This window comes from Bidens hawaiensis, unplaced genomic scaffold (genome assembly GCF_021521415.1).
Source record: "Bidens hawaiensis isolate Kalapana, Puna unplaced genomic scaffold, B.hawaiensis_p1.1 tig00038474_1, whole genome shotgun sequence".
Classification (NCBI taxonomy): Eukaryota; Viridiplantae; Streptophyta; class Magnoliopsida; order Asterales; family Asteraceae; genus Bidens; species Bidens hawaiensis.
Genome location: NW_027496742.1, coordinates 62,705 through 89,461, shown reverse-complemented (window position 1 = coordinate 89,461; position 26,757 = coordinate 62,705). Strand labels below are relative to the sequence as shown.

At 33.3% G+C, this 26,757-nt stretch overlaps 3 protein-coding genes and 1 non-coding gene across 4 annotated transcripts in view; all 4 read right to left on the bottom strand.

Moving 5' to 3' along the window:
• Positions 1-8,404: 8,404 nt before the first annotated feature.
• On the bottom strand, positions 8,405-15,260 carry LOC143590314 (folate-biopterin transporter 1, chloroplastic-like). Its single transcript, XM_077070830.1, has 9 exons — positions 14,922-15,260; positions 13,854-14,044; positions 13,650-13,714; positions 13,386-13,548; positions 11,642-11,790; positions 11,304-11,534; positions 10,254-10,422; positions 10,073-10,165; positions 8,405-8,827 (listed from the first exon to the last, which is right to left on the bottom strand). Exons 1-9 carry the CDS (start codon positions 15,163-15,165, stop codon positions 8,525-8,527), a joined length of 1,608 nt encoding a protein of 535 aa, XP_076926945.1. The 5' UTR covers positions 15,166-15,260; the 3' UTR covers positions 8,405-8,524.
• A 3,356-nt stretch (positions 15,261-18,616) lies between these two features.
• On the bottom strand, positions 18,617-22,682 carry LOC143590315 (sm-like protein LSM4). The gene is made up of 6 exons (XM_077070831.1): positions 22,645-22,682; positions 21,021-21,119; positions 20,845-20,922; positions 19,764-19,803; positions 18,910-19,074; positions 18,617-18,817 (listed from the first exon to the last, which is right to left on the bottom strand). Exons 1-6 carry the CDS (start codon positions 22,645-22,647, stop codon positions 18,792-18,794), a joined length of 411 nt encoding a protein of 136 aa, XP_076926946.1. The 5' UTR covers positions 22,648-22,682; the 3' UTR covers positions 18,617-18,791.
• On the bottom strand, positions 20,685-20,760 carry LOC143590318 (small nucleolar RNA snoR127). Its single transcript, XR_013145455.1, has one exon. It is a non-coding gene; the product is annotated as a small nucleolar RNA snoR127 (small nucleolar RNA).
• LOC143590316 (uncharacterized) overlaps positions 20,845-26,757 on the bottom strand; it is a 31,541-nt gene continuing 25,628 nt past the window's right edge. The window contains exons 3-5 of the mRNA XM_077070832.1: positions 22,645-22,686; positions 21,021-21,119; positions 20,845-20,922 (exon numbers count right to left, since the gene is read on the bottom strand). Coding sequence (XP_076926947.1) covers positions 21,077-21,119; positions 22,645-22,686 — 85 coding nt within the window. The 3' untranslated portion in view covers positions 20,845-20,922; positions 21,021-21,076. The remainder of the gene's footprint in view (positions 20,923-21,020; positions 21,120-22,644; positions 22,687-26,757) is intronic.

Below are 26,757 nucleotides of genomic sequence, written 5' to 3'. Positions count from 1 at the left end.
ACAGTTTCCGAAAAATTCACTTTTTTCACTGTTATGGTTTCCTTGATAAAACCCGAACATACTGACCTCTAATTGAAGATCCGACTTGTGGAAATCTTCATTTATATGCTAAAACACTTTGTTAAAATTTTAAACCGATCTGACGGTTAGATCTCCAAAAATCATCGAGTCTTTATGGGTTGCTCACTCAAAAACGGGATTTGGGTGAAAGAAATGGAGAGATGGAGGGGTGTGTATATTTATACCTCATGCCCATTAGCCATCGCCCAATTATCATATCCGAACCCAACCTTAGTTAACTAGTAGGTACGTACTCAGTTTAACCCATCATCCATATTTATTATTTTAAAATGAAATAACAGACACTTATAAGCAACCATAATAATTTCGACTTTATTATTATTTCACAGAGTTCGGATGTTACAAAGAAAAACTTGTAAGCTACTTATAAGGAAAAGAGCTCATGATAATATTCTTGTAGGACAAGGCACACTAAGTCATCTTAGCGAGGGTGCGAAGCACCCAATGCGCACAAGCACGGGTTCGGGCGAAATACGATGGGCGCAATGTGGCGCTTTGATGGCGTAGATTCGCATCGCCGCGAGCCGCTTTGGTGAAAAACAAAATTTTTATAGTTATCGCGCTATGCGACGGGTGAAGATAAGCCTCATCGCGATACGCGAAGGCTTATAATTATCCGGAAAAATTTTGTGGTTATCGCATTACGCAACGAATACATAAGCGATACATCCCGATACGCGATGTGGAGACTATGCAGACATAACACATGTTTGTCATGTGGCACGCCACGTGGCATAGCTAGGGCTAACTCGGCAAAGCTATAGGGTCATCACGCTACGCGATGCCTTTCTTCTGAGTTCCTCGCGATATGCGATAAGTTCCTGGATCAACTATAAAAGGGAGTGAACAAGGCCTTCACTCTTCGTTTAGTTCACTAGCTTCTCTCTCTCACTTTCATATATATTGGTATAATACCTCGAGTAACGATACCCAATCTTATCGAGAGAGGCTTTCGTACATGAATCCATTCATACCTGAACAAGGTGAGACTTGTGTCATCGTGTAAACTTTCTAATCTCATTATTATCGTTATGGTTATCTTTTTAAACTAATACACACACACACTACATTGTGTTAATCTAGGTACTTAGTTACCAGGAGGCTTGTAAATTCTAAAATTGCATGGTGAGACACTCGAGTTTGTGTACAACTCACATTTTTGTGTGACAATTTATTTTTCAATACTGTCATAATGATTTTTAAATTTACTAAACTCATGATAGATAATCCAAATGCTTTCAAAGGTTTTAATTACATTATAGTGATTAAGTCTATGTAGACTTACAGGATGGTTACTACTGGTATTGTGGGGTTTTGTATACAAGCTCGCCTAATTGGCCATTACACGTCCTTATTGGAATAGTGTTAGCCAATAAGTAATATAACCGTAGTCACAGATATAATCGAGTGACAAGTACCATTCTGTAATTTGTAAGCAGGCAGGTGTAAAAACATCTTAATGTTGTAATTGGAAAAATATGTCATTTATAAATGAATGTACTCACCAGTATTTCTTGTTGATAAAATATTTTTAAACATGTTCCAGGTGACTTGTTAATGACACATGAATGGTGCATACGGGCTTTCAGCTTAAATAAGTGGCTTGTCACCAAAATAAAAAAAATATGTTTTGTAAATTAGGGTTTATCCATATAATAATTATGTTTGTATAAATATGAGTTTTATCCCGAGTTTATGAAATAAGAATCATGGTGTTTTTACACTATGATGATTTTTCCTAACTTCAATCCTGATAAATTTTTTCGCTGCCAAATATGTTAATAAACACCAATAACCCCGCCTGTGTTTACGGCTCCCCTCCCGGGGTATATGGACGGGGGCTGTGACTAGGAATGATCATTTTGTCCTAAATACCCATACTCATACCTGTATCGTACACATACATGTACCCGTACCGATTTAGCCTATTCGGTATGAGTATCGATACTCATTTTTGTTGAATTTAGGTAAAGGTATAATCATATACATGCATTGGTATGGTACAGGTAAGTTTGGTATTTTGTACCTACTTGGAATATGTAGAGGTTTAATTGGGATTCTTCGTATTTGATATATAAAATAAATTCTTCAACCATGTTATTATTGAACAAGTACCAACTTCTTCTTCAATATTAAATAATATCATCCAATACTTGAACAAACAAACAAATCATTTAAAAGGCAACCGGATTAGGGTTCTTCAATATTTTCTAATCATTAAACGACGACCAATTTTTTTCTTGTACTATATTGGTACCCGTCATGTACTTGTACGAGTATAGGTACGCGGACTAATTCAAGTTGTTTGTTACTCATATTGGTACCAATTTCAAGATTGTCGAAGATTTGGAAATAGAAAAAGCAAAGTGGTATAAAAACGTGTAACATACTAAAATACTCATACATGTACCATACCGAAAAATTTGGTACGGGTATTGGTACATGTTGTTATTGATTTTTTGTAAGGGTACATTCAGGTATATGTACGGGTACAGATACGTGTACGGTACCAATCTCATCCCTAGCTGTGACAATCACTCCTACACGGTCACATTCGACGACTGTTTCTGTTATATAGATTCGTAAAAAGTCCGGCAAATTTGCAAATTTCGAACCAGCATCTCGATACCAATCAGGATTACGTGCTCTACTTCCCACCAACGTATAAAACAACTCTTGTACTTTTATGCAAAATGTTTACTTTTTTTATAGTCCGCTAAAAAAATAGTTAATAAACGTTAAATAAAATTACAAAAATTTGATACAAAACTAAAAAAATATAGTTAGTAAATTTATAGTTTGAATATAAATTTAAAAGAGAAAAGTCACAAAAAAAAACTCTAAATAAAATTCAAAAGAAATAACTAAAAACCATAACTCAAAATATAAATACAAAACAAAAAAATTAAAAAACTAAAATGTTTCCCCTTCATTCTCATTCAAAAAATGACGAAAGGACATAATGCCGAGAAAAAAAATACACAATGACGAAAATAAACAAAAATACAATGATAAATAAAAAAGACACAATATATCGCAAAATATAATGCAATGCCGAAAAAAATAAAACACAATGTTGAATAATATAACACAATATCAAGAAAAAAAGACACAATTCAAGTAAAAAAACATAATCAATGACAAAAATAAAACACAATAATAAATTAAAAACAATGACCTTTTTTTCCTCAACATGTGTCCTTTTTTTCTGTTTTGAGAACGAGGAAGACGGTGAAAACGTTTTTGTGTTTTTACTTTTTTTTATTCAATTTTGAGTTATATTTTTTTTATTATTTTTAAAGTGTTTCCTTTTCTTTTCTTTTTTTTTTGTTATAAATTCTTCTCAATCTTCTCATTTTTGTAAAATAGTTTAACCTAAATTTATAAAGCATCAGTCATCGCGTCTTTTCCTAATGTACAAATGTTTGTTCGAAGTATATTTTTAATTTTTTTTTATTTTAGAGGGTATACACATATGGAAGAAATAAAATTAATATGGTTATGTTCAAATTTTGTGATTCAAAGAATGTTTAAGTGAAAATTTTTAAGATGGACCTGTTTTAAAAATAGATTTCATTTTGTCTATCAAATTTTAGGATTTTAAAATCGAAATTTTCCTTAAATGTCTCTTCATTAAAAAAGATTCTAATTATGTCCCTCTAGTTTAAATTTCCTCTTTGTCCCCTTACTAATCCCTTGTTGCCTTTATGTTAGGAGTTTAGGATGACATGTTTTTAAATTCATCATTTCCCAATTTTGTTAGTTTAAAACTCACCGCCTTCCCGCCATGTTAGTTCAAAACTTGCCGCCTCCCCACCATGTTAGTTCAAAATTCGCCGCCTTTCCGTCAAGTTAGCTGAAAACCCGTCTCCTCCCCGCTATGTTAGCTTAAAAAGTAAATCTAATAAATCTTGTTATTTAAAAAATTGTATTTAAACAAAGTGCACATAAAATGATTTTGATGGTATGCATGATTTTTCTTAATCATATTATTATCCAGAATCCTATATACAAGAACTTAAAAACAATAAAATTAGAAATATTCAATTATTTTTTAAATTAGTTTAGGTTCACTATTTTTTGAAAAGATAAAGCTTTATTTAGTTAACATGGCGGAGAGGCGACAAGTTCTGAGCTACTATGGGGGTGGCAACAAGTTTTTAGCCAACATAGCGGGGGGGACGACGAGTTTTAAACTAACATAGCAGGGAGGCGACGAAGTTTATAAAAATGTCGTCTCGAACTCCTAACGTAGCGGCGACGATAAGTTCGTAAGGCGATAATGAGGGAATTTGGATTTTGTGTGTGTGGCGGGGGGGGGGGGGGGGGGGGCGTATTTGGAATTTTGGATCTCTTTCTAAAGAGGGGACATTTCAGGAATTTTCCCTTTCAAAAATGTCGTGTTAAACTTCTTAACATATAGTCGAAGACATGTATAGCATCTTGTCTGTCTCTTTTAATGTTATATTATTATAACTGATTTTACTTATATTTTGGTTTTTTTTTTTATAACTTTTTATATATAAAGTTTTATATAATTTCAAATATAACATTGAAACATGTTTATTTTTATCTACGGACCGATATAAACTTTACTTAAACCCGAGCCGTGTCAAATTAATATCAAAATGTTCAACAAAATTTGACTCTCCACGGTTATAAATAACATTCATGTCGGCATGTAGATAAAATAACACGTTTCAGCTATATATTTGAAATTATATAAACCTTTATATATTAAAGGTTATAAAAGAAAACCAAAATATAAGAAAAATTATTTATAATAATATAACATCAAAAGAAACAGACAAGAGGCTATATATGTCTTCGACCATGTTTTATAAAGTCTGATACATTGTTGATGGTCTCCGCCGTTTAGCTTAGTTGATTAAAGGGGCGTAAGACTTGGAACAATAATACTACGTGTTAGAATGATGGGACATTTTTATAATCCTAAAGTATGATGGACAAAAATATAATTTTTTTTCTAAAACAAGTACATTTTAAAAATCTTCCTATGTTTAAGTGGTTCAATGACAGTGAAATCGGCGGTCAAGTCAAAGTGGGAGTGAAGTTAGGGAAAACTTAGATTTGTACATATTTGTTTGCATTATTTTTACATATTAAATCTTGAACTCTTCTTTAGTACTTTCCATGAACCTTTATTTCTTCGGTCATCCGATACGTTTATTTTTTGGTTCTATATGATATTATTCTTAACCTTTCTAACCACTTAGACTTGTTCGTCGATACGTTTAGCACCTGACACGTTTTACTGTGTAAATACTTTTTATCAATTGAAAACCATAAAATCAAACATCAATAATACCTCTACCGGTAGCGAGTTGGTTTGGCTCCTTCCAATACTGATATGTTACCAGAAATTGGTATAGTTTTTGACACAAAAAATACGTTATTCCGAACACATCTTTGTTCCTCGCAGTACTGGCACACGGTATATGTTACGATAAAAAAAATAATTGCAATGGTCTCATTACACAAAAGTTGTTTGATGTAACACAAAAACTAAAGTGAGTTTTACATTGATTGAAACCATGAAAAACAGTGATACCTACCGGTTTGGATAATACCGATACCGATACGGCGGTACATATGTTGTTCAGTCGGCATGGGTTGCGTTTGTCATGGTACCGCTATGAACTGACACACAAAATAGTTTATGATACCCAAAAAATACTCTAATTCTAATACAACTTCGTTTCAATAAATTCATACTGGAATTTCAAGATAATTAAACAAGATTGTTTATTCATTTATAAAAGAGCTAATGAATACGAGTTATTTGAGAAATAAAATTAGTTTCAAAATTAATAGGTTAAAGGCGTGCATTATATTTGGTATAAACTAGGTGTTTTTCATGGCGCATTTCACTGTTGTTGTGCATTGCGCTACTTTGTTAGCAATGTACCAACAATTACTTTATATATTAAGTAAAAATGCTTCGTAAAAACATAATCAAACCGCGCAAATACCAAAACACCAACAATAAATCAACATCTACTTTACCAAAAGCAAGAGATAAATCATCGGACAAAAATGCGGAGCTCAAAGCGAGATAATCACTGGATAACATTGTGGAGGTCGGAGCGAGTGAAAAGACGATCAACAAAGTACAAACGCTAGAAATACTAACCAGTCAAATTAAATAGCAACGTGAAAACAAAACTGATATGTTGTGTTTATCACACTTTTGATAAACTAATTATGTATGGTTAAACACACACAACGGGCAGAGAACCTGTCATACATAGCATGTCTTGTGTAGGTAACAAGTATCATCCAAAGGACACAACTTCCCATACACAACTTTTGTTATTATCTAACCGGTTTTAGTTTATAAAATGGAGTGTTTGGTTTAAAAAGATAAAAAATGAGAATATATATATATATATATATATATATATATGTATATATATGTATATATAATAGTAGTTTAGCAAAATTACAAATAAAGGTTACCCTTAGATTGAATGCATTCATTTAATATTAATATTAATATTTTATAATTAGTCATTAATATGCTAAAAAAATATGGAAAACTTTGATGAATGTCCCCTTTAGAATCGCGAGATAGGAAAAGAAAAGTATAAGCGGTTGTGTTGTAGCAAATGTTATATAGTTCCCATCCGGGTGTCTTCGGACTGATTGCCAATATTCTCCTAATCAATTTGGCCCTATTCCAGGACCAAAGTTAGAGTTGTACAGTTGATTGGGAAAAATGGAGTATTGCTGCAAATAAATCCCAAACCATCACGGAATCGTTTGTTTAAGCACGAGTTTTCGTATTTATCTTTTTAGAGTAAAATGGAAGGGAGCACTTGATAAGGATGCTTCTCATTCCTCAGTTTTACTTAATGTGCCGAGACGATTAGATTGGAATACGTCATTTTATTTAGCTAACTGCATTGTATCGGTGAAACTAGTTTAGTCCATCTTTCCTTATTTATCCTTATATAACACATCCGAATTGTATTTCTCAACACATCAAAACCATTTCCTGAATTTACTTATTGCGAGAAACGTAATCTAGCGATGTTACCGAAGTAGTTATGCTATTTAGTGAGTCATTTAATTTTTCAAATTTGTTTATTTTAATAAGCTAATCCTTAATCTCCACTCGATCAGCTAGATGCCAAAACGCCCCCCTAAGGATCTGGCTAAAGCCTAGAGGCTTTTCACTAATCTGATCTATTACCAGATTTGGTTTGTTGTTTTAGAAGCTCACGGAAGGATTTGGTTCATTGCAAGAAACCTCTCGCAAGATCTAACTCGCTGCCCAGAAACTGACCTAAGATCCTAAGTCATTTTTATTAAGGTTAATGTTGATTATTAATTTATTAAGTTAACTAAGATTGGATGTACAACCAAGAGCAAGGCATAAAAGATGATTTTCAACCCTTAGATGAAATGTAAATAAGCTAAACTACCTTAGATGAAATGTGAATAAGCTAAACTACGATGCCATTTATTAGAAAACACCAATCCATTTCGATCTGTTTGAAAAATAACATCAACTCATTTTGCAAGTTTTATTAGAAAGGGTTGTCCCCTATATAGCACGGGAACGGGTACGAGGAACGACAAAACTCAAAAATCCAAAATACAAATACTGCAATTACACTACATAAGCCACATGTAATTAATTATTAACAAAAAATAAAAATAAATATACATATAAGTTCTATCTATATAAAATGTCAATTTTAAACATTTTATGTATATAATTATAAGTTGAGGAATCAAATGTAAACTAGTCTAGATAAAGAGAGTTAAAATGCATAACCTAATTTAAGATGTAACACTTTTTAAATTTTAATGTAAGAGTTAACAAGTTTTAAGGACTCGACGCAAACAACTAAAATATCAAAAGGTTAAATGTTAAAGCTAGGCGTATTTAACCATAAAAAACTAAAACACATGTTTTAGCCGCAGCCTATGTCCTTCCTTCTTCATGGGTTTTCCGGCAGAAACTGCGTCACCGGCACCGGAATTCTTCGCATGTGCCCTCGTTTAGAAAACGTCTCCATCGCTTTCCGTCTCCAACCGTCCCACGTCGCGTTTCCGTCTCCAACTGTCTTGGGGACAGGTACCCTACCATCCAAGCCGTCCCCATGCGTCATAGGTTGTCCCGCTCAATCAACTCTAACCCATTCTATGAGAAACACTCGCCCATATCTACCCATATCATCTTAAAAATGGCACATATCTACTCAATTTTAGAACTAGTTACAAGTATCTCGTCCCCAGTCATTACAAGCAAAACATCAAACCTCAAAAACAACCAATAACTAGCTATAACAACGATATACTTATCACCTTAATATCAAAACAAGGATGTTAAATTATCGATATGAAATTATATTTACACCTCTCCGCTAAATACAGCTATCAGTCTTACACATACATGCGCGTCACTAACGAACTAACTAGACTTCAACTCAACCTCAATATCTTGTTTCGGTCTATCATTGTCGGGATCATCTTTAGGAAGTAGATGCAACAAAGGCAACGGCAGCAACGAGCTAAGGTTACATATAACAATAAGAAGGGCGAGGTTGTCAAATGTGTCCTTAGTGATACCCAAAACCTGGGTCAAACCCGCCCCAAAAAGACCCCCGAGAACACTCCCTCCGTTTGACACAGACATCAGGGTTGCAAAAAGAGTCGCTTCCATATCCTCCGGACACAGTCTTGCTGCCAGAACTAGAACCGGCATGAAAGACGCCTGTCACAAAACAAATTTCTCAACTGTCCAATTCAAGATATGTTGCCAATCTTAACGCTCATATAAAAATATATATAGCTTATACAATAAACAGGTTTAAAGTAGGAGTGTAAACGAGCCAAGCCTGGCTCATTTTGAGCTCTATTTCTAACGTTCAGGATCGAGTCAAAAGTAATTTTTCAGCCTCAATCATGGCTCGTGCCCGACTTGTTTATCATTTACTAATTAATTTATATATATTTATAATTATCTTTTATAAATGTTTTATCACGCCCTGCTTGCGGTGCGCGCATATAATGTATATATGTGTGAACACTCGGGTGGGCAAAAGTGAATTTGCACTAATTTTGACGTTATTTTACTAATCTCGTGAAAATAACGTTAAAAGTGGCGGAAGGTTAATCAGGCATCATGTGGTGGCGTTGATAGCCGAAAGACAAGGGTGCATGCACCGATCAGCCGGTGTGTCCCGATGATTGAGTGCGATGTGCCTTATGTCCAAGGCTTGATGCAAAACTACTATCGAGACGGGGGTCTCACCGGAAGCAGCCTTTCTATCGCTATAGGGTAGAGGTAAGGCTGTCTACATCTTACCCTCCTCAGACCTTACCATAGCTTTGCTATTGGTGGAATATACCGAGTACGATGATGATGATGATGATGATGACGATATGTTTTATTAATATTTTTATACATAAGATAATATATGAAATACTATTTACTTACTTTTATTATTTTATGTGTCATAAAGATTATTATATAAATATATTTCTTATACTAAAGAAAAATTTATGCTCTTTTAGGGTCGCAACCCAGCTTGAGCTAAAGCTCGATAAGCAAAGCTCAGTCTCAGACACATTTATTAAACTAGTTTAGTTTTAGGCTCGGCTCATTTATTACACGAGTTTAATTTTAGGCTTGAGATTGAGATCAGGCTCGGGCTCAACCTTGATTAAGCTTGTCTCAGTTTGAGCTTTTAGCGAGCCAATCTCAAGTAGCTCACGGGCGACTTTGCTCATTCACAGTTTCACACCACTAGTTCTGAAATGAAGTGTGCATCAAAGCATAAAACCTCCTAAATCATTTTATTCGAAAATTAAAAGAATATATTTATTATTTGACACTGATTGCTTCTAAAAATTTTTGGTCAAAAACTACCCATTAAAACTAGATTATTAAATAAACTTCTAATAAGATTTAAAAGACTAGTTATTTCAATAAACAATTTAGACAAAAGTGAATTACCTGACCAAGAACTGTTATAATTAAAGAATCTCCAATGGCAAACCACTCATCACTTATACCAAACTTGCGATTCAACCCAGTGACAAGGATAACCTGCAACACGCAGAAAGCTTATTAACGAGCATTTGGAATAATCAAATTAAGTTTCAGAATCCAACAATTATGTAAACAAAAGTCATACCTGAGTCAACCCAAGGGCAGTACCGATTACAGTCGTACCAAGAAAAATCTTGCGCAGGGGAACACTTTTAAGAAATCCGTTATAAAGTCCAACACCAACAAGTGAAGCAATTGATGTCACGAGCTTAACGCGGCCCAGAAACTCTGGTGTAAAACCGAGTTTATTTGTTCTGGATATAATAACAAGTTAAACACACAAATTGTACAAGTGTGTTACAAATGTATGTTGTAGGGGTGAGCACAAAACTGAACAACTGAACCATTACCAACTTAACAAAAAAACCAACCCGAATTAACTAAAGTACTGAACCAAATAAAAACAGTAAGGCTCGATTATGTTTCTTTTAGTAACCGGTTATAGTGGTTCGGTTTTGCTAATAGTAAAAAACAAACCAAACTATCATGTACACACAGAGTAAAGACGTTCGTTTCAGAACGGGTGTAAACAAGCCAAGCCGCTCATGAGCTACTTGAGATCAGCTCGCTAAAAGCTCGAATCAAGAAGAGCTTAAACAAGCTTGACCCTAAAAATAAGCTTTTTCAATAAATGAGTCTGATCCATGTTTGAAAAACTACTTACAAGCCAAACTCGATCTTTCGAAATAAAGCTCGAAATGATCCGAGCCCGACATGACTTGGCTCGAGCTCGTTTAACTTACTAGAGCTCGAGCTTGGCTCATTTACACCCCTATTCAGAAGCAATAATATATTGAGAACGGCACAAAGCAGTTGTACATAACGCATAAATATAATCAGAACTAGTGGTAGAGAGAAACAGAGGCAGTTACATAACCGTCTTACGTATCACATTAAAAGCAATATACGCAAATAAACTATGTAGTTATTGCGGTTCTCAACATCTTATTGGTTCTGTACCAAACAAACCAATTTTCTTTCAACCGATTTAACAGATACACCCTTTGAAAACAGGTAACCGATTTAATCAACACTGACCAGTTACGCTTTCTTGATAACCGAAACGTTAGGTTACAGTTCAATTAAACACAATAACCAAACCGGGCATGTTAAATAAGGGAAGGAGAGAACTTACGTGAAATAAAACATGGCAGATTCTGAATGGGGTGTTGCTTGCCAAAGAAAAATAAACAAAGTAGGAAGAAACACGTTTGGTTGTTTAATAGCTTCCCACAACTCAAGAATACCATTAGTAGCAGTATCTATTGAGGTAGAAGATAAGGGCCCACGAGTGCGTTGCTCTTTCACAAGAACAGCAACTGCTGATGTCAGCAAAGGAAGCAATGCTGAAAGACCAAAAACAAACCTGCAAATGTAACACCGCTTTTGTAAGAAAAGGTGGAATGTTTGAAAAAGTGGGGACTAAACGTCTAAATATACAATATGGGCAAATCACAAGGACCATTCATGTACCTTACACCATAAGCGTCCACGAGGGACCCACTAAAGTAAGAGCTTACAATTCCCCCAAACGCAGAGGATCCCCAACATAGAGATTGAAGAGATCCAGATACGCTTTGTGATTCACCACGCGCTCGTTCTACCACCATTGAATCTACAACCTACACTATTACATACGTCACTCATTGTGGCGTTGTGAATGTATGTGTGTGCTTTAAAAAAGTGTGAGGCGAAGGGGTGCAAATGTTAAAAGTATGACAAGAATATTTAAAATTACTTCTACACCATATTTTCAACAAAGTAACCATTTAAATGTCACAATAGTACAATAAGAGGTCAGAAGCGACGCAAAAAACAATGCGAGTGTTTGCAGTCCAAAACATAAGACTCATAACTAACTGAAATTGAATACAATGCATTTCAAAACATACGTAAAAAGTATGACAAGAATATCTTCTGCCTATCAAATATATAGAATATAATGAAAGTTTATAACTACTAGTCTACTACATAAAATCTATAGCATTAATAACAATACTAAATATATAAATGGGCAGTTTAGTCGCAGTGAAGTCACATATATTAAGTAATGAATATGCAATTATAATGCATACAGTTTTCAAACCTTCATTTTTTTATTCTTAAGAATCAATATCTAACTGTACGTAATAATGCTATACTTCTATATATATAATTATTAACGCATATATATAATATACTAGCTTTAGAGCCTGTGTAATACACGGGAAGTTCAAAAGAAATACAATCAAGCTATAAAAATTAAATGATTAAATTTAAAAAACCTATATTTTGTCAAATTATATAGTTTAATAAGTTCAAATTATATTTTCTAATGAAATATTCATATGAATACGTGGTGCATTCTCACGCAATTTCTTCATAATCATGAAAAAGATGCACACAATGATTTATAAGTTGTAATTATATTTTTTAATGAATAAACGAATTATAACAAAAGATGATAAGATGTTTCATTATAAATGACGTAAAAAGAGGCATCATATATCAAATTAGCATGACTAAAACACGTTGTTGCATTACATATTTGAAAGAGATGGATGAGAACTCCATGGTTCCATGGAGGTTGAATGAATACGTGAGAATAAAATTGCTATTCATACATAATTTCTTCTTGTTTTTATCTTCTTAGATCTATAAATATCGTTCAATAATTTTTACCACATTCATATCCTACACTGAAAGGTGTTTATAAATTGATTTAATAAAGAAAAGGTAAATATGATTTCATTAAATATATAGATATTTTTATTATACTGAGATAAATACCTGCATATTTTTAATCTCTATAATTTAGGTAATTATTTATTAGATTAAATGATGGATTAATATGTTTTGATTACACTAACATAACGTTTACTTTATTAGAATAGGTAGATTGGTACTCGTAGCAAACTATTAGTCTATTATACCTAGCAATGCTTTCTTCTATAATATTTGCTCTCCTACCCAACATAACGTTCACTTTTGATCCAGAAAGAATCTAAATCTTTTAAAAAAATTTACACTTGACTAAATCAGGCTATTTGTAAGTTATCAATATGTATATCATCAGATTTAGCAAGCTATACCTTGGTTGAAATAGTAAGAGGGTGAAAACTAAAACTTTAACGTATTAAAACACTTCCAAATGATATTGTTTAAGAACATTGGTTTTTACTCATTAAGACAACACATAAAACGACAAGGTAATATAAAAACTGTAGTAGATACTTACAACATCAGAAAACGCAACCGAAAGCGATCCAAGAAGTATGCAAAAAGCCGCACCATACTTGTCATCAACAAAAGTGGCCATTAAACTCCATGAAAGAGCTCCAAGAAGTCCAGATAAAACAAGATACGACCTTCTTCGGTACCCAAAAAGTGGAACTGAGTCACTACAAAAAAACATGATATTCAAGTAAGAATATTTGTGGATTAATCAATGCTACACGTTATGCACATGTGATAGATTATACATATTAAGTTATTAACACACCTGATAAAACCATACAGCGGCTTAATAAGCCAAGGCAATGCAGAGAAACCGGTTATCACAGCTGTCTAGTCCACCATGTAAAACTAGTTAGTTTTATCATACTGATTCAAGCCTATATAATACTAAACTGGAAACCTTATTATAACTTTATTACTCGATCTTTCCAAGTTTCTAATTTTAAACATTAGTAACAATATAATATACCTCTGCTGGATCAAGATGCAAATCATCCTTAAAATAAAAGCTGACAGCAAGTCTAGCAAGCCCTAATACTCCTTGAACAAAATATACCATAGAAATTGCAATATTATCTGGTGTGAGATCCACACCAAAACAACTAATAGAGCTCATTGAGTATCTATTCTTTTGGGGCGCACTTTTACTTGCCCCGTTACCTGTAATAATAAATACTGTGAGAGACAAAGATACGCACATACAAAATAAGAGAAACAGTGAACAACAACCCATATTCAGCACAGGTGGCACCAAACTTAACCCTAACGTGACTGGTTCAAAGTTCAAACACACTTGAACGACTCAACAACATGCATATTGTTGATTTGTTTCTACAATAAACAGGTCAGACCACACGTCTAGGAAACTGTCAACACCTACATGCCAATTAAAGAATGCTTAGTTACTACAGACTCCCAGCCAATGAGCTAGTGGTGGAGTGGTAAGGGAGAGCCCTGGCATTCCATGTGTCCCTAGTTCGATTCCTGCCCCCAGCATTTAGTTTCAGAGGCACCAAGGTGATGATGGGAGACTAGGCGAGTAGGTGGCTTTCACTAGTTGGATCCTTGAACCGAACGAGTTTTTATCTCACCAAGTGTTCACGGGCGCTGGCCTTAGGTGAGGGTTTTTCCCAGATCAAAGACGAGTGTATCCCAATGTGGAGAATTTAGCCAGTAGCCTATTTGGAGGATTCATTGGCCGTTCAAAAAAAAACCTAAGACTGCCATAGCAAATTTGCTTACGATATCACTCTTACTTTCTGTGTATCAATATCAGGTAGATAATTAAATGAATGTTTGATTCCAAAACAGATGAAACCAATATCCAAAGGTGCTTACAGTTGTAAATTTTACTAAAGATTATAAAAAATAAACCTAATATCGAGTCTAGATCAAAAGGTAACAAATCAAAACTACAGGAACAGATTAATCCTAAACCTAACTGATTCTAAATTACATAATTTAACCAAATCCTACTCACTTCAAACTCATCAAATACAGAATTAAACCACATAACAGCAAAGGAATTAGTTCTTACGAGCTTTAGAGCTAACAAACGGCTGCTCATCCTCATACGGAATCGGAACGGTGACTGACATGTCGTTTTCCGGCGGTGATCTCCGGCGTCGGACGGCGGCGGTGATGGATTTGACCGGCGGCTGGATGTTAAAGACGGAAGCAGGAGAAAGAATTGAAGAAGAATTAGGTCTGGGGGTTATTATGGTGAAGAACAAGATGGATACTGGATTTGATGATATATTATTATTATTCAATATTCTCATTTTTATTTTTTATTTTTATTATATGGTTGTTTTTTTCTTTGGGAGTGTAGTGATACATCTATATATTAAAGCCCATTTTTTATAGTATATATATATATGATTGTATGAGAATTTATATTGATGTTGATATATTGTTTTTGGACCATTGATTTCAAAGAGTTATCATTCACTTGTTAATATTATCACTTTCACTTGTTTTTTTATTATGGTTTTATGTTATATTGTATTGGGTTTGTTAATATTGGGTTAAGATTTTGACATAAAGGACGTGTTTGTGTCTAATAGTCGAGTCTGATTTATGAACCGACGAACACAATATGTAAAGCCCCTACTTTAAGTTAGTGTAAATTTGAAACATTTGTTTCAAGTTTTAGAATCAGAATTTCTAAATATAAAATATACACCTAAGAAAATAAAAGTAATATATTTGAGTTTAACTATCTTTGAATGTCGAGTAACACAACCAATGTTTTTAAAATCAAATAGGAGACTCTAACAGTTCACTGATTGGACCAGCTTTAAGAATCAAATGATGTTATAACTAGTTTTTAAAAATCACCACCGACCATGTCATCTCTGCATTGCTTGCAGCATATCCACCACCAACACCACCATCTTTGACCTTGAATTCTCCGCATCGCCACCAACATAATCACCAGCAAACCTAGGAATTTCTAACCGCTTTTCTAGACCCCAAAACGTGCTGCACTTCAAGCATAATTATGTATTTGATCATGATCATTAAAGCTGATACTTTAGGACTTGAAAATCAGATTCCGTGTATTACACATCTAAACAAGAACTTTTACCATACAAGATCGTAAACATTTATAACCATTACACAATACACATAGGTTACCTTCACATTTAGATAACAAGTAAAAAAGCATCTATAGCATAAATGAGATATGACGAGGACGATTATATGGCAGACTTTATATCCAAATCTTGATCTCATACTACTCTTTCCCTTCCCTTCATTCATCACAAGCTAAAAAGTTTTGAAAATACCCATTGACGATATATACATCTTTAGCGAACTAGAATTATTTTGCAGAAATTAACCAAAAATTGGTTGATATGTTAGAAGCAAACATAAATAAGAGTTTTATAAAGTCATAATATTTAGCTTATAAAGTTATAGCACCTATAAGCTCAATATTATGACTTTGTGACTTTCAAAAATGATGAAACTAAGATCCATTACATGAGTTTTGTAAAGCTGGTTTCAGCATTGGACATGACATTTAGTAAACTTTTTTAATAATTTGCTTGTGATAAAAACTAACCATCCATCTGACACCTCTTTCGCTTCAAATCTGTCTCTACCACCGTCCGTCGGTAGGCAGAACAGAGACAGAGAGTGCGGTGGCGGTAGATACAGATGTGAAGCCAAGGAGACGGGACATGAAAACAGAAGATTAAGGTTTCTTGGTTTTCGTTCTTTTTTTTCCTCTGCTTAATATATGGTTATCGTGGGCATGTGTTCTTGGCTGGGCCTAACATGGCAAATTAGATTCATACTTCAAACTTCAAAGAGAGAGGTGTACAAAACGGTACATGTACAAAGTACGAAACAAGCTGAGCCGAGTTTGACTTAATTCGATCTCTATTTCTAAAACTCAAGCTCAACTTTTGATAAACAATTATATAATGACAGACTCGTTTAAGCTCAGACAATCGGGTTTTTTTCACGTCTCGAGTAGCTTGCAAATAGCTCAGCTTGTTTGCACCCCTGTAAATTGGGTTATGAACAAACCAGTTTGAGTTGTAAACCGAATCTGTTTGGTAAAATTTCGTCAAAGTCGGTTCAGGTCATAAAACTGTCTTGGTTAGAGAATATGTGAACCCATACAAATCAAATTTGGGTAGTTAGAAACCAGTTAATGCGTGTATACAAACGGGTAATTTGATTGGTTTGAAACTTGTTTTTATGTTATCCGGCCATGTTACGACCTGGTTTGGGCCATGAGAGAGGAATCACTATCCAAACTGTTGAGTTTGGAATCAGTTTGTGTCAAACCAGTATTTTGTGTTACTGGTTTGAGTTTAAATACTCTATAATTTAACAAAAGAAAAAAAAAATATGTATCTTAAAAGATATTTGACAATCTGATTCTTCATGTTTATTTCTATTCAATTAAATAATATCTACATATATATTCTAATAAAAAATAACAGGGACACATCTCACTTGGAGATAGGGATGGGCAAATTCGGGACTGGTACCGGTTGGTACCGGTACGGTACGGTACGGGACCGGTATTTCCCAAAATTTTACCTTAAATACCGGTACCGTCCCGGTCCCGTACCGAATATTTCGGTACCGGTACCGAACCGAATATTTCGGTACCAGTACCAAGAATCCGCGATTTTCGGGACCGGGATTTTCAAGACCGGGACCAGTCGGTACCGGTACGGTCTCAATCTCATCCCTACTTGGAGATACATTCCTAGCTTAAATTTTTCGCTTAAATCATGCTTTTATTTTTAATGAAAACATATTTATATTATATCAATGTAACCAAAATATTGTAATCTATCTTTTAATCAAATAACTAAAAATATGCAGGTATTTATGTTAATATAATCAAAATATTTATACTTTTAATTTAATCAAATCTATCTTTTTTGTTAAATCAATTTAGAAACACTTTTGAGTATAAAAGATAAATGTGGTAAATTTAATGAATGCTATTTATAGTTCTAAGATGATAAAAACTTTTAAAAATTGAATGAATAGCAATTTTATTCTCATATATTCATTGAACCTTTATGGATGTATAGAGTTTTTATCCATCTCTTTCAAAACAATAATACAAAAGCGTGTTTTATATTTTATAATATGTTGTTACTTTTTTATGTCATTTATAACTAAATATCATTTTTCGTTAGAATTCGATATATATATAGTTACATCTTACAAAACCACTTTGTGTATCTTTTTCGTGATTGTGATGAAATTTCTTAAGAATACACTATACATTTGTATCAATATTCCATTACATTAAAAATTATAATTTGATGTTTAAAACCATTTAATTAATAAAATATAATTTTTTTTTTATAATTTAATCATTTAACTTATTAATCTTAACGATATTTGTTTTAAGTATCTCAAGTATTGGGTTTTAAAGCTAGTTTAAATAATAATAATAATAATAATAATAATAATAATAATAATAAAAAAAAAAGAATACAAAAAGATGTATTATTTATGCAAAGTTGGATCTATGTGTGTTGACGTGGATGGAGTCATCTTTATTAAAGATAGATATTTATACTCTGGTAAATGATTTAGCTATGAAAAAATGAAAAATGAAATCGAGAATAGAATAATACTACATGATTACAATTTTTGAAGAACTTTATATAATAAGCAAACATGCTCAAAATGAAAACTTAAGCTGCATTTGTCCTCTAAAGGAGAATTAGATACAAGTACCTAACAAGTTCCTTGAACCAAATGTTGATTAGTTCATCACCAAACATTTAATAGTTAGAGCAAATACCACAACTAAACTCCAATTTACACTACACCAATGGCTTCATCATCCACAATCCATTCAGATTATACACCCTAACAAAAATTAAATTTAACGAAACAGAAACAGGACTCGGAGACATCATCCACGACCACCACGGCCTCCACCTAAATCCGATAAAAAACCAATTCGTTTATTAGTTACTTAAACTATAATCACGAACATTTAAATTGAATAACAAATCCTATTTGATACCCACCTCTGTTACCACCAGGATAACCTCCTACAGCTTGGCCCCTGCCTCTACCACCATCATCCATGCCGCCACGACCTCCCATGCCACCGCCTTTACCTTGCCTTCTGCCGCCACCAACATCATTACCGCCTCGTCCCCTTCCACGTCCTACACCAGGTGGCTTTCTATCTGCAAGGTAAAAGAAAAGTTAAAAGCGCATTTCTACTGAATTTTGACTATGAAACACACTAGTCATATTATTAATCTAATTTCTTAGTAAAGTGATTTAGCAGCTGGTATAAATCAGAAATACGCTTTTACCCAACTTTTGACCCGTCTTTTTAATACTTCTTTTTTGGCTTTGGGCTTTTAAAACTTCAATTTTTTCAGTTTCCACAATGAGTTTTTAAGTCTCGGTTTTCTTGGTTTTGCCGCTTGGACTTCAAATTGTGGGCCAAAATAACAGCCCAACTGTAATGAGTTTGTGCCTAAAACTGTGGAGCTATCTAATTAATGGATAACTGACTATATTACACATTTGAACCTAAAACTTTTGGACTGCGCAATATATTAATTTCTTATAAATTACTTAAAATTGATTTTTGGTTTGATTCGGTTCCAATCAGCTCAATGTTTTCAGTTTTGGTTGATGCAAAAAAATAAACCAAACAAAAAAAATGGTTTTAAAAAGCATAAAAACCAAACAATCGATTTTTCATTATGTTCAGTCGTCTGTTATTTTGGTTTCGTGCAAAACCCCTAAAAGGTTAAAAATCTATGCAGACTTGTATTTGACTATCATCAAGAAAAAATTGATTCACAAACTTAAAATAAAATGAATAAAAATATTATAAAAAACTCGGAACAAAAGATCATACCCATGCGGTTCTTGGTTTCTTCTTGAACCTTGTCAATCACCTACAAAAAGCAGAACCATGACAAATAAAACTTAAAAAACATTGTATACAAAGTTCTACTTTTTCAAATATAGAATCATTAAAAATAATTAAAAAAAAATGTATCAAACAGGTAGAGATGGTTGAGTAAGTCTCGTCAGCTAGAAAAAAACACAACCAGTAGGCCTGTAAACAAACCAAACAGAACACGAACGTGGTGTGTTTAAGTTCATTCATTTGATTTAACCCAAACAAACGATCAAACACGAACAACTAAACAAGACGAGTTTTCTTGTTTGTGTTCGTTCGTGAAGAAAATGAATGTGTTCGGGTTTGCTTATGTCCATTCATTAACAGTATATAAGAATGGTTCACACACGTAATCAGACGAGTATAACCAGGCGAAAACCATTTAAGAGTTAACACGCGCATCAATCTGTTAGGCCTAAAAGTTATTAAAACTCAATGATGTATAAATTTTATAAAACTAGACTATAATGCAACGGAACTAAAAGTTTGAGCAAAAATATAAACGAACGTAAACTAACAAACATAAACGAGCACAAACGAACAAACATAGACAAACAAAAGTGACATGTGGTCATGTTCGTTCGTTTAACTAAATTAAGAAACGATGTTAAACTTCCTGGTGAACAGTTGTGAATGCCCGGCTTGTTTAAAGGCCTAATAACCAAAAGACACACTGATAATCACCAACGAAAGAAAATCCAGTCACAAAAATATAATAACATATATGGCTGACTAAATCTGGTCAGCTAGAAACCTATCTCTGTTTTATCATCAGAAAGATGATGCGCTTCAACAAAAGAAATGATTGTTAATTGTAACTTGCACAATCATACATACGTGAAGAAGATTAAAAGATAATTCATCCACACGAAAGCAGGCACAAGTTACCAAAAAACACCCACTTTTGGAGCACAGCAATGTCTGATTTGGCTAATTTGCATCATACCAGACGGAGCCATATACAAATTTTTGTGCGACGGGTCAAAACTCAAAACACTTGACCTTTGTCCAACATAAAATATTAAAAAAATACCTCATCTGGTACACGAAGATACTTTATTGTGTTTCCACGGATGTAACATTCGGGCATTCTCCAGAACTTGTCGCCATCCTGTCAAAAAAGTTCGCACTCCATCAATAAGGATGCATATGAACTATATAAAGTTTAAATTTGAAAAAAAATATATATATAGTAATAATTAAAATTACTTTTGAGGTGCAAATCACTTCACGGAGATGGATGTTCATCCAGGTATCACAGTTCACTAAATGCCCATTGTAAGTTTCACCATTTTTAAGCTCCACCAGCTGTAACAACAAAACAAGCAAATTGATAGAAGATCAAAACATAAAAATCTCCAAAAATATTAAAAATGTCAACATATTATATTGTCCCGTTTGGCTTTTTGTCATCAAAAAACTATATTTGGTGTTCATAAAAAATGTATCACTCAAGTTTAAGGAAAATAAACATATAAAAAATACATAAAGATAAAATGTGTTTTAACAAATTAAGTGTCCTTTAATCTAAAAATGGTAGAAACAGTTGTTTAAAATAAGCAAAAATCCAAAACAAAACGTACGGCATTTTCTGCAAAGATGAACACTACAAGTACTGTAATTGTAAAAAGACTTAAAATAGATAATAATCATGCCTTCTGCAAGTACTAACTTTCATATTGAAAATCATGAAAGCAGTGTATATGAGATTAATCCGATGCATAGTATATATTGTATATAATTTATATGACACTTAATCAAATGACCAAAATTGCGAGCTAGGTTTCCTTCATTCAGAAGCACAAATATCATATTTAGATTATCACATGTACTATAATCAATTCATATGGTTGTCAGCATGGTTTTAAAAAACGCCGTGAGGCGGCGCCTCGAGGCGGTAACAAAACGAATTTGAAGCGGCGCCTCAGGGGATAAAAATAAGCGTACGCCTCTTCATAGCTGAGGCGGAAAAAAACAGTCGAGGAGGAAAGTACGGCTGAGGCGTAAGAGGCGGGAAAACCTATTTTTTTTGGCGGTAAAAAGTTTGATTGATGAGGAGGACGATATTGAAGTAATTTCAGTTGAGGAAGATGATATTGAGGATGACCAGTTTCATGCTGTTTGAATTTCATTAAAAACTTTTTGTGTTTTGATGTTTTAAACTTTTGTGTCGGGTTTCAAACTTGTCTTTTATTATGGTTTAGACTTTTGTGTGTTTTTCATGACTAGTGAATCTGATGATGAAATTATTTTGGAAAGTTCTTTGTTTGATGTTAACTATTTTTTTAATAAGATATATAATTTTAATATTTATTTTTAAATCCCGCCTCGAGCTTACGCCTCGTTCGCCTCGAGGCTTACGCCTCGTGAGGCTATGGGAAAACGCCTCGAGGCGCGATTCCGTACTTTTAAACCTTGGTTGTCAGCATAATTATGCTGATTTGCAGTGTTGCAAGAATCATGATTAGGTGCCGCTAATCGGAACCAGTCATAATAAAAGAAAAATCAGATAAAATTGTTCAAAATTTTCGAAATGTTTAAAACATTATACATATTTTGAAAAATTACATATACACAATTAGTCTGTCTCCAATGCCAGACTAGCGAGTTCTGCGAGACTGCTAACTTGAGCACGTAGATTGTTGGTTCATGACCCCCTTTTGTGCAACTTTCAATTTCGAAAACCGACAATAAAAATAAAAAATCTAAACCCAATAGTTCCTTGTTCCTAGTTCTTTCAATTACTAACTAACGAAAAGCAGTGCTGTTTAAATTGATATTAAATCTAAAAACAATAATAATAATAACCACATTAACAATAACAATAAATTACCATAGGATGGCCTTGAGAGGTCTTGAGAAGAGATAGCGGAAGCTGAAATCAAAAACAAAAACCAACATGCAATGCAATTGGGTCAAAACCAAAACCCTAAAATTAATCCATCAAAAACCACCCATTTATTAAATAACACTAGAAGAAGAAGAAAGTAACCATTTTGTTTTTAATAATACGCAGAGCAGAGGGTTAACGAGAGACAAAGATGAAGAAGATACAGATCTATGAACGATGATTGTTTTGAAATTGAAATCAATTAAATTTGCAGATCAAACGCCGAGACGGTGATTTTATTAGTTCCTGGAATTACTATTGGGTGCCCTAACTTAATTTTTCAATTTAATCCCTTCAACTTTTCAACATTTTTATATGCAAATTATTATTATTATTATTATTATTATTATTTTATTACATGTGTACACCAAAAGGGACCAATAAGTTAACATTTTTCATTTTTCGGTTAAACTTGCATTTGCAGTTGTATCAAAAACCTGACCCGTTTTGATCTTTCGGATTCGTCGTTATTAATAAAATGTTAGATTTTATGTTCGTTTATGTTTCACAAATGTCGGGTCAAGAAAACATCATTTTCGGTACGTTAAAACACCTCTTTATGATGAAAAATACTTAAAACAAACTTTAGGGACTGTTATTGTCAATTATCAAAAGCTTGTTTAACCATTTTAACAATCACATGCATTTTTACCCTATTTGAATGAACCATACTCTTACCATTATAAAAGCAAGGTTCCATACACCACTTTGGTTGTTCATCTTTCAAACTCTCTCTCAAATCCAAGTATTCATCTTCAACCTCTTAAGGTAAAACTAAAGCTAACCTTGTTCTAACTAGTTCTTATTACTTGAAGCTTGATGTTGCAACATATATATAATATACACCCCTTGTTTCCTTCGGCTTTCACTTCTCCGGTCACGGTCGGTTGAAGTGTTGTGCTACAAGGCAAGGCTACATGGAGGACTATTATAGTCCTTGATATATACTTAACTTATGCTTTAGTTTATACTTTAATTTTGTTTATGCTTATCAATATTGTTTAGTTCTTGCTTACTTTTAGTTTCCAAATCATTTCTAATAGTTCAATGGTATTGGGTATGTGGCCACCAATTTCGGTTTCATCCCGAGTCAAGAGTCTAACAAAAACTGAACTTTTGTTTAAATACTTTATTATTAACATATTGTATGAAAGATTTGAGTATTATTATTTTTAAGTTTATTTTAATGAGTTCTATGGTATTGGATATGTGGCCACCATTTTCGGTTTCATTCTGAGTCAAGAGCCGAACCCAAACCGAACTCTTGTTTAATACTTTATATTTAAAAGGGTTTATTAATATGTTACAAGTATGAATTGTGTATTATAATTTCTACGTTCATTTTAATAACTTCTATGGTATTGGGTATGTGACAACTATCCTCGGTTTTATTCCGAGTCAAGGACCGAACCAAGACCAAGCTAAACCGAGTTCACTCGCTTAAGATACACTAGTGTGTTTTGAGCCACCGAATCTCATATGTTCTCTAAAACTATTTTATAAACTAATTTTAAATTGTTTTCTCAAAACACTTGGTATGTTAAATCTAACTTGATCTTATAACAAGTTTGGACCGATAAAACCAAACACTCGCTTAACGGACGTCGAGGTTCTTCTTAATAGAACTACACACTTGGCTAAGCTTATTTTCATTGCATTGAGTTATCTCATAACATTTTGGAACCTCGGCTTCGAGCTTGACAAATTATCAAGACTCGAACCGACAAATCCGAACACTCGTAAAGTCTCGTTTTGGTATCTACTTAACTTTGCAATATTGAAATATTACCCAAATATTCACTTAACAAAGGTTAAGTAAAAGCTAATAAATAGAATACCAAGACCCGACTTTAAGTAAACTTACTTTTCAAAATAATTACTTTAATTCCTTATGTGTTTACATTTAGCCTTCAAGCTTTAATTATTTATGTTACTTTTCAAGTTATTTTACTTTAAAAGCTTTCAAAACCATCTACTAACTTAAGACCCGTTTAATCTAGGTCTTGCTCGTTAAACCGATCTCCAATTATTCACGAATCAGTCTTTCAAGTTACTTAGTTAACATGAGTACATTTCATCCCCCGTTTTCCCTTTTATACTTTGGTGGTAACATGCATACTTATTCAAAACAAGAATGATTTAATATACTCGATCCTCAAACCATAAACTTTAGGGTGTATGATACTTAGAATACTTGCTCTATTGTGTGTTATATGTGTCATATGCTTTACGTGCACGAGTGTTTATTTTTATGTTGTTGTTGAGCCTCAATAACTATGACCATACGCTCCCCTAACTACTTTAGCTTTGTGCTAGTAGAATAGGGCTTCATTATCCAAGTATGTCGGTTGTTACCGATTAGAAATGATCATCATTTACATATGTTTTATATACCACGATTGATGCTTTTATTTATAGTCTCATATACGTTTGTGGATTTCACTCATATTATATATATACTCAAAACTATGAAATTGCTCACCAACATACGTGTTGACAAATACTATTTTATGCATTGTTACAGGTTTGATTATTATTTGACATGCGCCAATCTATTTGATACCGCTAGGTTATTAGAAGAATGAACAATATTTATTTATTGTATTTGGTTTATTTGTATGAACGAGATGTGCTACTTTTGTGATTGAATGAAATTAATGAGTTGATTAAATATTGTCATTTTAATAGTGTCTTGTGTTCATGATCAATCCGTTGCACCCCGGCATGTTCCACCGCCTTTGGTCGGGGGTGTGATATAAGTGTTCGATCAATTTTCGTTACGTTTGTTACGGACCAAAATTAAAACAAATTAAAAAGGATCAATAAGGTGTCGTAAAGTTGCCCAGACAGGATTTTGCGACACCAAACTTTGTAATTGTATTATATTATATAATAATTAGCAAGTTTGGTGTCAGAAAAGATTTTTTTAGAATATTTTATTTGTTTTATTTTATTTTATTTTTAAATTATTTTAACACTTAACCAATTATGATACCTTGGTGTGTTGGCTGTTGAAAAGATTCTTAATACTTTGAAAATTAGAAAAACCAATCAATTTCAAGCCACACAAGAAGCCAAATTTCTTGGTATTTATTTATTTTTTTGTTGTGGAAAACTCCATTCTCCGTTCATATTTTTTGGTTTTTTTTAGTTATTCAATGTCACACCCCGACTAAAGGCGGCGGAACATGCCGGGGTGCAACGGATTGCCCAAAAACACAAGACACTATTTAAAGTGACAATATTTAATCAACTCATTTATTTCATAAATCAATAATCAACACATCTCGTTCACACGAACAAATTGAATACAAGTAACATTTATATTGTTCGTTTTACTAATATATTAATGGTCTTGGTAACATTTTTCGTCAAGTCCTCGAGTCAACAAAAGTCAAACCTGTAACATTTCATAAAATAAAGTTTGTCAACACAAAGGTTGTTTAGCAATTCATAAGTTTGAGCAACAATAGTATATAGTAAGAAAAGCCACAAAACTTGTATACAAAACACAGATAAAAGCACTAGATTTGGATAAATAGACAATCGCTAAAACACATTAGCGCCACCTAGCTACAAGGGGTTTCCAAGTAGTCTAGGATTTTATAGTTATCGTTAATTGCATTACATTAACGACACCGTGCTATAAGAGAATACCAGATAGTTCATGGATTTATAGATTCCACCAACCGAAAGCGATAAACACATAGGCATATAAATATAGAACACCAAATCGAGCAATTATTTAAGTAAAGTATACAATCACGTTTGTGGATTTAAGATTCAAGTAAATAAATCATTTAGTTTGATAAGTATGAAATGTCACCCCAAAACTAAAGATGGAAAACGAGGTATGAAAGTACTCACCTCGATTGATGGACCGAGAAAATAAATAGATAAATAAATGAAGCTTGAACGGTAAACGAACAGATCCGACTTGAATCGATATACACCGTAGCTAAAATAAATAATGTAATATATATTAATGAACTTGAACCATAATGAAACTATAGTTGAAATCGTAAATGAAATCCTTAACGAGGGGTTCGGTTTTTA

Excerpts from the sequence above, each read along its gene's own strand:
- LOC143590315 (XM_077070831.1), bottom strand. Across the intron at positions 20,923-21,020 it reads AAGTGATTTGCACCTCAAAA|GATGGCGACAAGTTCTGGAG; the intron begins GTAATTTTAATT and ends CTTTTTTGACAG. Across the intron at positions 19,075-19,763 it reads AGAAACCAAGAACCGCATGG|ATAGAAAGCCACCTGGTGTA; the intron begins GTATGATCTTTT and ends TTTACCTTGCAG.
- LOC143590314 (XM_077070830.1), bottom strand. The coding sequence starts at position 15,165 with ATGAGAATATTGAATAATAATAATATATCATCAAATCCAGTATCCATC. Across the intron at positions 11,791-13,385 it reads CGGTTGCGTTTTCTGATGTT|GTTGTAGATTCAATGGTGGT; the intron begins GTAAGTATCTAC and ends GTAATAGTGTAG. Across the intron at positions 10,423-11,303 it reads TCTGCCATGTTTTATTTCAC|AACAAATAAACTCGGTTTTA; the intron begins GTAAGTTCTCTC and ends TATTATATCCAG.